The 15,187-nt window shown below is 28.0% G+C and overlaps 2 protein-coding genes across 2 annotated transcripts; both read right to left on the bottom strand.

The window, feature by feature from the left end:
* Window positions 1–2,227: 2,227 nt before the first annotated feature.
* LOC126858590 (uncharacterized) lies at window positions 2,228–6,966 on the bottom strand. Its single transcript, XM_050609054.1, is given in 11 exon segments — window positions 2,228–2,330; window positions 2,471–2,545; window positions 2,639–2,771; window positions 2,952–3,100; window positions 3,796–3,886; window positions 3,953–4,069; window positions 4,540–4,798; window positions 5,375–5,492; window positions 5,661–5,713; window positions 5,716–5,779; window positions 6,126–6,966. Coding segments are annotated over 10 exon segments (1,185 nt in total). The 5' UTR covers window positions 6,276–6,966; the 3' UTR covers window positions 2,228–2,330; window positions 2,471–2,494.
* Window positions 6,967–8,979: 2,013 nt separating this feature from the next.
* Window positions 8,980–13,347, bottom strand: LOC126858588 (blood vessel epicardial substance-like). Its single transcript, XM_050609049.1, is given in 9 exon segments — window positions 8,980–9,481; window positions 10,864–10,920; window positions 10,923–10,958; window positions 10,961–11,027; window positions 11,212–11,352; window positions 11,526–11,628; window positions 11,724–11,881; window positions 12,658–13,025; window positions 13,125–13,347. Coding segments are annotated over 9 exon segments (1,221 nt in total). The 3' UTR covers window positions 8,980–9,413.
* Window positions 13,348–15,187: the final 1,840 nt, after the last annotated feature.

Raw genomic sequence — 15,187 nt, 5'->3', positions numbered from 1 at the left:
TGTTATATCTTTTCAATATTCCCGTAATAAATGAGATAAGAGCATACATTATCATTACTAAGTAGAAAGAAAAATGAGATTGTTTTCAACAAAGAAATTATCAGTATATGACAAGTACAAGATGCATGATAAGTTATTTGAAAAATATAATTTTATTACTCGCTAGTATCCCCTGATTCGCAGCAAATCTTATTTATTATATCTCAAAAAATATTGATATCTCGATTTTAAAACATCTGCAAACAAGGTGAAAGATAAAACATTCTCATGTTTAACGTGTCATAGTATGAAGAAGTGTAATACTAGCTTCAATAACATCTAAGAACACGCATGGACACAAAAGAAGCGTATAGGTGCTCATTCATACTCATCCTTATAAGGACTCAAAGACGGTTTAAATTATCGGGGAACATGTCAGACAATCTAATCCAGTTTCCACGATCCAATTTCCTGTTTCGCTCAAAGCAGCGCAATACATGATGTGTGTACATAAGCGTATTTCTTTCATCTATCATTTTACGCACAATTTCAACATTTTTATCCAAGAGATATTCGGCTACATTTCGCGTAATAACCGCGTGTATACGTGAAGGCACGGATTCGATCCGCGAACGCCGTTATACGAAATTACATACCGCGACGCGTGTACCGGACGATGTCAGGGGATGTCTCGTTGGTGCTCGCAAGCTCTTGGTCGGCAAAAAAAAAATCGGGGATCGTCGTCGCGCGTATTATTAAGAAAGTATGTCCCTTTTGAAATCAATAAATAACTTACTCATGGAAAATCGGTGACGGGGGGGGCGTACGCGAGGCATACAGATGAAAGGGCGAACGGTGGTGTGACGGTCGTCTTCGTCGTCGTTGTCGCTCGTAAAAGAAGGGAAGTGTATATCTCCATTTTCGCGATTTCTGGTTAGAGATCAATCCAGAAAGTGGCCGGGAGCAACGAAAGGTAGGTCCAACTGGCCCAATAAGATTAATAAAAAATATATAATATAATAATTAATAATAAATATATAATAACAATATTTAACTTAAATTTTATTTTTAGAAAAATTAATCACAATATTAATCAAACTTTATAATTTTTAATCAAATATTATAAAACATTATAACTTGTCAAAATTTATATTTTATGTTAAAATGTTACAAATATATACATATATGTATTGCGCAATTTATAATGTAAATAAGTATAAATTTAAGTGTGCATATTAATATATGCTTTTAATATTAAAATATTTACGTTATAGAATAAATTAAATATATTTATTTGACACTGATGTGCATCATCAATTTGTAAATTGCATAATTATAATTGTATTTTAATTATAATCTAATATTGTAATTATAATTATATTATAATTTTATTATATAAAATTATAATTGTGTGTAAATTATATAAAATATGTTTTCTTTTGTAAATTACACAAAAAATTACCGAAAAAACACGTATAATGACGATATATAAAAATTAGTTTAATTAACATATATGTATTTGTACGAATTTTGATTTACTTTTAATTAGAGATTGATGTATTTATAATATTATTGGAATCAAATATTCATAAAATAAATTAATAAATTGCATTGCGAAAATATCACATTTATTCCGCATTTATTCTATGTTTTTCATTCATTCCGCGTTTATTACTGATTATAAAGAATTAAATTCTAAAAAATATTCATGACTTTGATAAAATCCACATTCAAATGAAAATATTTTTTCTTGATTTTTAGTTTTAAGGAAATTAATAATAAATTTCCCCTTCTTTTTTTCGCATCGATCGATTAAATATTTCACAATTTTTTTTCTTCTACCATAAATTTCAGCGTGAATAACTCAAAAAATAGTAGACAAATACAACCGTGAGATTGGAACACGTGCAATACAATAAATGTCTCCGTGAGATGTGTACGATTACACGATCGATATAGCGCTAAAAGTATTCCGTCAATATATATCCTCTTTTCATAAATGGACAATTGTGTGCACTACAATCTCACAGATATTCTTTTCTCTTTAAAAAACTGACACTTTATTCCAATGCATACACGCATTATAAAATAAGTTAAGTCGAGAAAAACACTTTGCCTTCAGCTTTGAATATTTTGATATCAAATCTGTTCACAAAGTTCAAAGGTGAGGTAAAAATTGAAGTCAGTAAATAATTACATATTTTTATTACAATCTAACATATTGAAGTACATGTTATATGCATAGTATTTCATTTCGATGGATTGTAAGGATACAATGCAAAATAATCTCTTGAACTAAATTATTCTTCCTCGATATTCTCCTTTGCATGGAAAAATCTCTAAAAGTAGCTCTAAAAATAGAAATTTTTATTGCTGTAATATATAAAAAATATATGAACAATATTATTTCTTTATGCATATATACAATATATGCATATATGCATATATACATATGCATATATGCATATATGCATATATACTATATTCTTACCGTGCTTTTTTAATTCCAATCTCGTTATCGCGTAGAATATATAACTGTAAAATAAGATACTGATGTCTTCACGAGCTATAACGAAAGAAAATCTTATTTATATGCTTAAAAAATATATATATATATATATATGCTACTTTAAATATATATTCTGCTATATTCTTATACCGTAGCAAAACACTCTATAGATGCAACAAACAGTCCACCGACGTTCAAAGCAAAATTTCTTGAATTTCTTTGTAACAGGAATAGTATCATTTTTTGTAGATGTAATGGAGCTACATACCACCGAACGTTATACCTAGAAAATGAATTATAAACGACAAATCTTTCGATAAGATCTTCAAGATGCATTGCAAAATGATTTTTTATCAGTAAACTTTGTATATGCTTGTTGTGCAGAGATATCTCAACAGTTTTTTAATGCAACAGTATGAGTCTTTATACGTGCTATTTTGCTTACATGGTATATTTCTCTTACACAGTAACAAATACTTGATGATTGTAATTTATTATGGTCTGACCGATAGAGTTGGATAGAAACATATACAAGATAGCGACAGTTGCATATATAAAGGGCATTATCAATTCTTTGACATCCATTTCGGATGATGAAAAAATCTGAAAAATCTAAGACAAATCTAAAATGGCAATAACACAGTTTAAGAAAATAACTTTCTACACGAGGAAAAACAAGTAAAAAAAATTGTGCAAAATAGAAACTTGCATCCTCATAATTTTATTTCTTTTTTCTCTATAATATCACGAATCGTAATTATAAGTATGTCCAAATTTAATATCAACCGACCTTTAATAATACTCTATTAAAAAATTTAGCTCGATATCTCAAAATTTGTAGAATTAGAGAAACCATCTTTTTTGTTCACACACACACATATATATACACACATACGGACATTTTCTAAAAATATAAGTTTTCGATGTTTCAGAACATTTTGAATACATTAGCATTGAAATTTGAAAAAAAAATTTTTCGTGAAAACAAAGCTTCCTCTATAAGGAAGCAAAATGACATATTTCTATAGTTGTTTTAAAAAAATGTTTTAAAAAAATGTTTTAAAAAAATATTTTAAAAATATGTTTTAAAAATATATTTAAAAAAAAATGATTATGATTACTGAATATGATTTCAGCTCTCAAATTATTATCGTATACATATATATATATATTGTAATTTAAAGATTTTCAGGATTAAAATTGTCACAAATTCATTTTAAGATAATTTTTAAATATTTTTAATCTTATGAGAGCCATCAAGCGCTTGTTCCACACAAAAGTAGATTTAACAAAAATAGAAAACTTACTCGAAATAAATTGAGGCTCACGGCGCCTATTTCAAAGATTATCAAACAAAACATCATTGCTTGACAATTGGATAGCAACAGAGTTGACAATCTTTTAAAAAAAATATATATTATTATGCGTATATAACGCACGCATATTATAGATATGTATACGAACTTCATGGCTTTTCGATGAATGTCCACAGCGCAAATTAAATTATTTAATATCAAAATATTTTTTTTAGAATTAATATTTTGTAGCATGTTGACGTTCATTGCGCATTCGATACGATAGCTATAAATAATAATTTGTGAATCACTATATTATAAATCACCGATAGATATACGTGTAGCAATTTAGATACTGTTCACTATTTTGTACTTTACGTTCTAGTGAATCTTTTTACTGATTATCGATTTTGGAACTTGACAAATGTTGTGTTTGTTTTAATGTAAGTTTTAAAATTCCAATGTACTATTTATAGATTTATACTATTTTTATTCATATAAAGAAGATCAAAAAACGTAATATACATTTAAATTTTTAATATACATTTATTATTAAAAGTTAACAATAATAAGTTCGCGCGTTGGTTCTTTTTGCCAATTTTCTCAATTAATAATAATTTGCGTTATAATGATTATTAACAGAAAAAATAAATATATTAAATAGCATATTTTTTGATTAAATTTAAACGGTTTTGTTTAAGTATTTGTTTAAAAATGAGATGATTAATTTTTACAGCGCTGTTCTTGCATTTATACCTGGCAATTTTAAACATTCCACAAGTATACTGAAGATACGCGATAAACATTGTTCCTATCGCTAACATTGCAATCATTCCGATGCATAGTGATGCAATGTTGTGCAGCAGTATCAAATAAAAATATTTCTCTTGATTAATAAAATGTTCCGTTGCTATCAATAGATGATGTGATCGAGATGCGTTTGACGATAAAATAACGATAATATCCGACCAAAATGATGCAACGATAAAAGCCGATATGTTGCAAACGACAAGTACTGAAAAAAATAAGAAAAGAGAATTGTTATTTACAATACATTTTTCCATATAAATTTTCAAAGTTGATTTACATGTTATTTGATATTCTCTCTCTCATGTTCATGTGTTACTAATTTAATTCTTTGTTGTGCATGTATTACAATTTGAACTTTAATTCTTTCACATCTGTGAACAATTTTACTGTGCAATTAATTACTTTTGCCTCTTTCATCATTTATTCGATTTTAAAATACTTGATTATTATGTAAATATAAAACTGTTGTAATCCGTCGAAATCGATTTTCTAAAATAAAATATAATATTGACAGCTCTTACGTTGTGTTAACCCTCTTATGAGCCGAATATTTTTCTTGATTATAAAAAATTTTTTGTGTAATGTAAAATCAATAACTATCAACCTATATAAAAAAAAAAAAATTATTAAAAAAAATAAAAATAAAAAAAATTTTTTAATTAAAAAAGTTAAATTATTTAATAAAATATCGATATATTAGTATGTGACTTGAAAGTTACGCGGGCCCATAGAAGGTTAAAAAGAAACCGTGATTGTACGTGAAAAAGATTATCTCTCTTACTTGTAAGTGCAACGGTATAATGCTTGGCATTACATCCATATTTGTTTATAATAGCAATTTCATTTGCCTCTCTTAACTTATTACATACATGCAATAGTTGTCCCAATATATCCTTCATCTGTTTCAGTAATTTTATATCTCTTTTTTTGTATGTGCAATAATAATAATAATAATAATAATAATAATAATAATAATAATAATAATAATAATGTTAGAGAAAACATTGCGTAAAAATTTATTTGACAAGAATGTTTATTTCATCTGACGAGTAAGCTGATGAACTTACAATTTTGATTTTAAGATAGAACAAGTTGTATTTTACCACAAAGACAGCAAAGAAAATACGGAAGATAGAACTTTGATAGCGAGATCCGGAGTACATTTTTGTGAGACAAATATTGTACACTGCAAATAATAATTTTATTTACAAATTTACATTGAAAATTTATTCTTTTAAAATCACAAACGCACATATACACTCGCAATTACACACACATACACACGAATGAATAGAATGCACATATATAAATATAATATGTGTGTGCATTCCAATATTAATTTTATATATTGTGTGCGTTTTAAATCTTACATAATTGAACTATAAGCATAACTATATGTTTATGTACAATCATAATATAATTGATATAATTTTATGTTAATCTAAATTTTGATCTTAAATTTTATGTCAAAAAGATTGCTTTGCAAAATAATTCATCATGATAATATTATAAGTTATTATATTAGAGCTTACCTGAAATATAACATTCGTCATCAGAATACTAGACAGGAAAATAAATTGAAATCGAGTAAGATTCGATTGTTGATAAGGCCACAAGCCAATAAGGAGTAAAAGAATCCTATTCAGACTGAAATACTTATTGTTAATCTCGGTGTAGATCATCTCTTTGCAAGATCTAAAACGCGTATGACTGAAGTAGCCGACGAGAATTACGCTTATCCCTTCCTTTTTCCATTGATCGATCAACTATTATTTACTTTCCCCTGGTATAAATTTTCGCACAAATTACTTAATTTTGTAATTTCGTATAATGAAAGGCGAAATAAGAAATTTCTCAATAAACGGTGTTTCTATAAAGTCTAAAATAGTGTTTCTATGAAGTCTACAAGTCTATAAGTCTATAAGTCCAATTATGCAATCGATTTGATAACGCGAGAAAATTGAGCAAATGTCTTTTTCTCATGACAAAAAAAGAGAAAATATTCGTTGAGAAGATTATTTATACATGCAAAAGTCGCGCACGCGTAATCGCCACTTTTTTTTATTACAATTTCACACGCTTTATTTCATTGCGTGCATTCGTAGGATATGTTTGCTCCTCGAGAGAAATGTCGTTCAGTTTGAATATTGTAGTATAGAGTCTATCTATGATAAAACGTATATAGTAAAACATGTTATATGTTTTAAGATAAATTAATCAGATCTGCATACATTTTCAAAATTTTCCGAATTGACGATGAGTGGATGCGATCAAGATTTTCATATTCTATTCGGGTTTCATCTTTTATCAAATTTATCACTGGGGTAATATTATTTCTTCCAGATATAATCTTGCTTTTTTAAAACTTTCTAATTTTACAGCACATATATTAATCATTAATTATTAAAAATTATATTAATATACACACACACATATATATATATATATATTATAAATTAATATTGAAGAATCTATATAAAAGATCGATAAATATGTATTATAAAAAGCGCCTACTACTTTCTTTTAGTTTATTGATAAAAAATTTTTGTTTATTGATTCAATATCTTAAAATCTCTGTACTAAATAATTACTTAAAATATAATATAATTAATAATTCAATCTATGTACATAATGATTGCGTATTTATAATATAGAACGTAAAATTATTTATTATAGATCTCGAGGTGACAAGTGATCAACATCTGACAAAAAGTATCTTTTCCTAGTATCCGCGGTTAATTACAAATATTGAAAATCTTAATTCAAGTATTAAATAAAATGTAATTAAATTTATGGAAGAAAAATATGAAACTTAATAATATATATATATATACATATGATATGAAACTTAATAATATGTATATTTGATATGATGCTAAATATATGGTAGGAATATAAAAGATCAAAAAGAATAGGGAATACAGGAATACACGTAATAAAATGTCGCTTCTATCTCTAAAACTAACTTTCTTTATTCGCATTGCCACTTTATACTCATTCTTATTGTATTCAATGTGTGATTTAAATTTTCTCCATCTGTCTCATCAACCATTCTTTTTATATCCTTAACTATAATACTAGAAAACAATTCCCTGTACAAAAATAATCATAACAACAATAAGAGACGATAAACAACAAAGATTCAGTAACATATAATTCACACATTCATATGGAAAGTAATGTAAACTTGTCTCTCTTTATATATAGATCATATATGCAAAAAGGATTAAATTTTATGGTCCAGGATTCCATACTTATATATATCAAAAGGCATTCCTATATTTTAATATTTTGCTACGTAAAATGATATCCCCAGTGTTCAAAATATTGGTATGTATATGTGTGTATGATAATAGAGAATCTGCGATAAATTATCGGTAATACCCGAAATATAGCAGAATTATGATCTTACATATAAAAAGTCTTCTTAAAGTATTACAATCTCAAGTGGTTATAATATTGTTTTGTTTATAGTAACTTTCTAATGTTTTAATGTGATATTTCCAAGATTGAACAAAGTTGTTTCCAAAAGGATTATTTCTTTAAATATATTTGACTATTATATAAAGTCTAAGACTATAAAGTCTAAGACTATTATATATAGTCAAATATTATATATTTGACTATTGAAATTTTAATCGTTAAACTCGAGATTTTCGTTTTAAGATTATTTTCCTTGATTACTGTATTTCTATTTTTCTCGATCGTAAGTTATTGACTTTTTCTTTTAAATAATTATCTTCAATTCGTTTTACGCTCGCAATACACATTTTAAATATTCAAATATTTACTTTCACTAATTCAGGAAAAATAATATAGAATAATCATTATACATATCATTCGCAAGCAAATACAACAATAATAATCAACGTCTGAATGAACGCACTATATTTATGATCACAATGTTACTCTGTATAGTAACTTGTAATAATTTTTCCGTTAAATATCGAAAGTTGCACGCAATTCGGCATCTCTAGCAGCAATGTAGCGATGTAAATTTCGCAACAATGTTCTTTACACATCGCACTTTAATATCCAATGTATTAATGATGGCGTAACTTCGTGTGCTTCTTTCACTCATGTGAACACCGGATTTTTAACAGTATCACAACATGGACCTTCAAACATGTAATACAGCGATATTTGGACAATTCTACTAGATACATTGGATAAATATATTATAATTCATATATATGTTATATGTCGCGCATATTATAATATTGTACATATTTTCTCCATGGAAACATTAAGAAAGGAAGTGTAAGTAAAAAGGCACTATTTCTGGGTATGGGAAAGAAGTTTCTTTAGGCCTCCCTGACTTCTATCAAATCCCTCCGTGACATCACAGACCTCACATTGACACAAGTTACGCCACTGCGTAAACATGTCACCCTCATTTCATAAACACACCTGCATACTTGTAAAGTCTTAATCCATTATTCATCCATCACAGAATACATATCGATTTGACTAAAGTAAATTATAAATACAGCCCCATTCTCTTAAATTAAATATGCTCAAGCATACCCAACAAATATACTGGAAGCATAAACTTATTGTTAGTTGGTTTATAAACTAGATTGGAATTCATTATATGCTACAAAACGATGGAATTTCCTCTTATTATCGCATACAGTTGACTAGTCATTGGGAAAATTATTAATTGGCAAGAGAATCTTCAATTGTTTTACGCACAATTTCAACATGCCATTTTTTTAGTCACAATGAATATCAGCTTGTTGTGTAATCGTATTATGTAAAAACACCGGTGTTACTTTATATTGACTGTCGAGGATGACATCGATTTAACAATCCTTCCATTAAACAGGTGTTTCATGATCAGTCTCTTCAATTCTTCCCAATCTCCAAGCATTTGGATCTCCTGCCGCTGTAAAATAACAATAATTTTTTTTAAATAATATTATAATATATCTTTCAACATAATGTAAAATTCAAATTTAAAAAAAGATTTGTTTGAGATATACATATTACATGATTTATATTTCCTTATCATAAAGAAATATAAATTGTACATTACTTTCTACAATCAATATTATGTAGATAAAAACAAACAAATCTTTATGATATTTTTTCGTCGAAGCAAATACATAGAAACTAAAAGATACAGCATGCAAGAGAATCTAAGTATCTTAATATAGTTTGTTCTACTTTTTCAATATTGCTATTATTGATTTTCAAGATTAAATATACTTTTAAAAATATCATTGTGCTTAATATAACCCCGTTTATAAACATTGCTTTTCATATATTTGGATTTATTATGGGCAATAATTTTTGGAAGTATAGAAAACTCACCTTTTAATGCAATACCCAGGAAGAACAATAAATGATGTTACTCTTTGACATTTGTATAATGTACACGCATCCATTGCAGGAACATAACATGTACAGCACATAGGATTTTGTGCGAGATTGCACAATTGGTGTAAAAGGATATTACAGTGAAGTCTGAGCATTGTATGACATAGGATGTGAAGGGAGTATATAAGATGATATACGTAGAGGGTTTGTATGGTGTAAAGTATTATTCAATACTTCTTGGCTCGTGTACAGGAGCGGCATTCTCTCTTCTATTTCCAAAGCAAAATCAAAGTTGATGCAAAATTATAATAAAAGTGCATATAACTAAATACAAAAATCTACAACACGTATTAGTCATTACTATGTCTCAACTCAATGACAAAAGATTGTATCACTTTGAAACAAATATGATAGTATTTTATAAAGATCTAAACATAAACCAAAAATAAAAATAGCTGTCTTTTTTAATTAATGATTTTTTTGTTAATTATTTTGTATTTATTGAATTTGAATCAATATAATTTTATGTGTAAATAGTTACTATATTGATTGATGAAAATCTTAGCAACATAATAAAAATTAAAAAAATAAATAAATATATATATATATATATATATTGAAAAGAATTATATATATTATAGAAATCATATTAAAAATAAATTAAAACACTGAATCCACATAAGACATGCACATGCCTGAGTCTTGTAGAAAATGTGCATTTTGCTAATTATAGAAAAAAGATAGATTGCTGATAAAAACTAATAAAGAATATACAAGATAGTTTTTTTACTTAAGAAAAACTATAGTGTCACAATATATTTTTAAAAATATTTATAAAAACAAAGTTCAAAGTAATACAAAAGGGAAAACAATTTATCATACACATGTTTGGTTGAATTTGGTTTAAAATTAAGAATAAGAATAAAAATCGTAAATAAAAATACATACCTTGGAGTTGACGACTAATGAGAGCAGTAATGCCTTGACTGTCACCAGTCTTTTTACAACAAAAAGTTTTGTATCAGCATCATTTTCTAAGGCTCGATTCCACCCAAACCAATTATCTGTCCATTTTGCTGCTGATGATTGCTAGCAGCCATTGTTTCACTGACCTATTGCAAGCAAATGTAGCCGTTCATTTGCATATATTTTTTTTTATTAACAAATCTTCTTAACAATTTTATTACTTTTTTTAATTACAAAGCATAAAATTTGATCTTTTTATGACTTTTTAAATAATTCTATATACAAATTAAACTCAATATTTTAATTTAATATACAATAATAAAACTGTACCTGCATCAATTTCTTAACTACATCTCTTCCCAAAATGTGATCAAACACTGCCTGCAGGAATTGATCGCTAATTATGCTTAATTTTAGTTTGTCCCTATGCCATAATAATATTCTTGATTCTTCCATAGCTGTTATTGATACCTAAATAAATATAAATGTTTATTTTAAGTGTATATATATATATCAAAGTTTATCAAAAATATTTGATAAATCTATTAAAAAGTGCTAACTGTGTAGTAAAAGATTTTGCAAATATAAAAACACATGTTGATAATAAATTGCATGATAACAAATATGCTTGATAACAAATTTACCTGGAAATATTCGTCTGTTGAAACACCAAACCATTCTGGAGAATCCAGGAACTGATGTGGGAAGACAATATGCAATGCTCTTCCACTTTGTGAAACAACTAGTCTAAACAATGAGAATAAAAATATATTTGTAATAACTAAATATATAGAATTTTTATAACAATAAATCTAAAGGATTTAAATAAGATGCGTTCTTACTTTCCCGACAGCACCAATGATAAAGAATCAACTTTGGTCACTTTTTCTTGTGCATAAACTTCTTGATATTTCAACTGGCGAATGACCTTCATACAATTTAATACTTTTCTGAATTGATGACGAGAAACCCTTAATGGCTGGAACACTGCAATGTATACCTATATGAAAGAAGATGATTGTGAAAAATTTTGATTAATCCTGATTGTTTTAAACTTCAAAGTTGTTATTGATGTTTGGTTATTGTCTAAAAATTCTATCATATCTAAAACAAAATTGATAGTAGTTGATCTCAGCCACTAGATTTCATTTCAACACACAACTTAATTTTGACAGGTGCAAAATAAATATATCACTTGTAATAATGGATTTGTAATAATAGTGCAAAAATAAATAAGAAATCAGTGTGTATAGTACAAATGCTGCAGCCAGAAAAAGAGCAAGTCAAAGATGTGTATTGCTAACTATTTTCCAAATTCCTAATATCTAGTTATAAATTATCTAGTATATCTAGTTATATTATCAATAATAATTCCAAAAAATATAAAAGAGAATGTTTCCACATACTTAATACTAAATGTTATATTTCGAAATATGAATTATTATTTTATATATAATCCCTCCTATATCAGAATTGTAAATTATTAATATAATAAATATACTATATCAATATCATATAAGATATAGAATATCTATAAATAAAAAGCAATGAATACACATGCAAATTATCTATAAGTTTATGAGAATTATAAAATATACATAATACTCTATAAATTCATTCCTCTAATGTCTCTAAAAGAAACCAAGATAGCTTATTAAAAATAAAAAAAATTGAGCCTAAATACTTCTGGACCTTAAAAGAATCTAATATAATTTTTAAAATCAGATATTGACACATTACTCCTCAAATCATCGTCTTCTACTGCTCTTCTCTTACCTCTTCAATTTCCCTTGTAAACTTGATAGGCCTGAGCTTGTAAAGAAGCGTGCATACATGGACGAAGTTGATGGTAACAAAGAGAGCATTCCAGAGAGCAGCATCCAGCCAGCAAGCTATTGTCCAGCCCCACAAAGCAAGAAAGGCACAACCCACAAGTAGAGTGCACCTTAAATAAAGTACACCATGTATGCCGCTTGGTGCAAGGTGTGACAATAGGAAGAAGGCATTTGCAAGTTGAAAGTAGATGTGGTTGACATAAATTCCTTGATAGGGTTGGCAGGTAAGAGCTCCGTACAGAAAAGATGGAGGCACTATCGGCGAATGAGGATAACCGGATCCATGGCTGACCACTGACAGTCCAGTACCTGCACAGACATGAGAGCGATATTTCGCCAGTAAAATGGTCGTCATAAAACAAAACTCATACTTTGGGTTAATTGTAAGCGATGAATTGTCAAATGTACCCTCTCTATTGTCAGTGGTCACATTCCTGCATTCGTCGTTATCATGGTGTGCCGACGATGGTAGCGATACGTCAGACGTAACGGTACTATGTGGGACATTGGATGCGGCTGCATTCGTTAAACTAGCATCGATAGTAATGGAGGTCCAGTATAGAAGCACAACAAACGAAATGGAAGTACCCCAGCCTACTCGGCTTTCTGTTGGGTCGAAGCAGATCCACATCCCCGCATTACCATCAAGCTGTACCGATTTCGTTTCGCTCTACAACAAGAAAATTCATTTGCGTATTGTAATTGTATTATTAGTACATTAACAATATTTATATTTATTTAAATGCAATCAAATCAGAATATTTTTCTGAATTATTAAATACTTTTTATTTAGCATGTTGCACTTACTTTAGAAAAATTATTAATATATTAAAGAAGAGTGTTCATTATTTTACATATATATGATAATCTTTTCAATATCATATATTTACATTGCTATAATTTTTATTAAAATGCAAGTTAAATTACTAATAACAATTGCATTTCATACTTATTCATAAATGATGTAAAATTGAATGCTCTGTGCCATTTGTGAATATGCAGTCACTGCTCACATTTCTATATTATTCTCAGCTAAAATTGGAACTGAATGACGAAAACCATCTTGCAGACTTCAGATCAAGGAAGAATATTTGCATTACCAGTGGCTCTAGGAAGACAATATTAACATCTGTAAATCAAACAAATAGATATTTAATCAATACACATGAAAATGTATATACATACACACATATACTATATATATATATATATATATAAGTATTTATAGCAGAGTTGGCATGTTTTAAACAATGTGTTTAAAACTGTCTGATTAAAACTTGTTTAAAACAGTGGACACTGTTTCAAAGAATTTTAAACTACTTTTTTTATATTTTGGCAATGTTATTTACATTTACAGTTTAAGCTAGCAAAAATTTAAATATTTACACAGATCAAAGTTATCAAGTGGTTTTTTTGCTTGTTTAAAACATGCTTTTTTAATTTAAAACATGTTTTTTTGTTACTTAAAAACACAAAATAAAAAACATTGTTTTAAACAAAAAAATAAAGATTTTTTGTTTAAAATGAAAAAAAAACCAATTTTTGGCCAATCCTGATTACTAGTGTTTCATAGAAATATGAATTACAAAATTATACATTTTATTACATTTTATAATCAATAATTATATTTTTTTTTTTTGTTATATCTTTTTCAATATTCCCGTAATAAATGAGATAAGAGCATACATTATCATTACTAAGTAGAAAGAAAAATGAGATTGTTTTCAACAAAGAAATTATCAGTATATGACAAGTACAAGATGCATGATAAGTTATTTGAAAAATATAATTTTATTACTCGCTAGTATCCCCTGATTCGCAGCAAATCTTATTTATTATATCTCAAAAAATATTGATATCTCGATTTTAAAACATCTGCAAACAAGGTGAAAGATAAAACATTCTCATGTTTAACGTGTCATAGTATGAAGAAGTGTAATACTAGCTTCAATAACATCTAAGAACACGCATGGACACAAAAGAAGCGTATAGGTGCTCATTCATACTCATCCTTATAAGGACTCAAAGACGGTTTAAATTATCGGGGAACATGTCAGACAATCTAATCCAGTTTCCACGATCCAATTTCCTGTTTCGCTCAAAGCAGCGCAATACATGATGTGTGTACATAAGCGTATTTCTTTCATCTATCATTTTACGCACAATTTCAACATTTTTATCCAAGAGATATTCGGCTACATTTCGCGTAATAACCGCGTGTATACGTGAAGGCACGGATTCGATCCGCGAACGCCGTTATACGAAATTACATACCGCGACGCGTGTACCGGACGATGTCAGGGGATGTCTCGTTGGTGCTCGCAAGCTCTTGGTCGGCAAAAAAAAAATCGGGGATCGTCGTCGCGCGTATTATTAAGAAAGTATGTCCCTTTTGAAATCAATAAATAACTTACTCATGGAAAATCGGTGACGGGGGGGGCGTACGCGAGGCATACAGATGAAAGGGCGAA

Source organism: Cataglyphis hispanica, chromosome 26 (genome assembly GCF_021464435.1).
Source record: "Cataglyphis hispanica isolate Lineage 1 chromosome 26, ULB_Chis1_1.0, whole genome shotgun sequence".
In the NCBI taxonomy this organism is placed as follows: Eukaryota; Metazoa; Arthropoda; class Insecta; order Hymenoptera; family Formicidae; genus Cataglyphis; species Cataglyphis hispanica.
The sequence above is the reverse complement of the archived record's forward strand: the minus strand, read 5'-3'. Positions and strand labels throughout refer to the sequence as shown.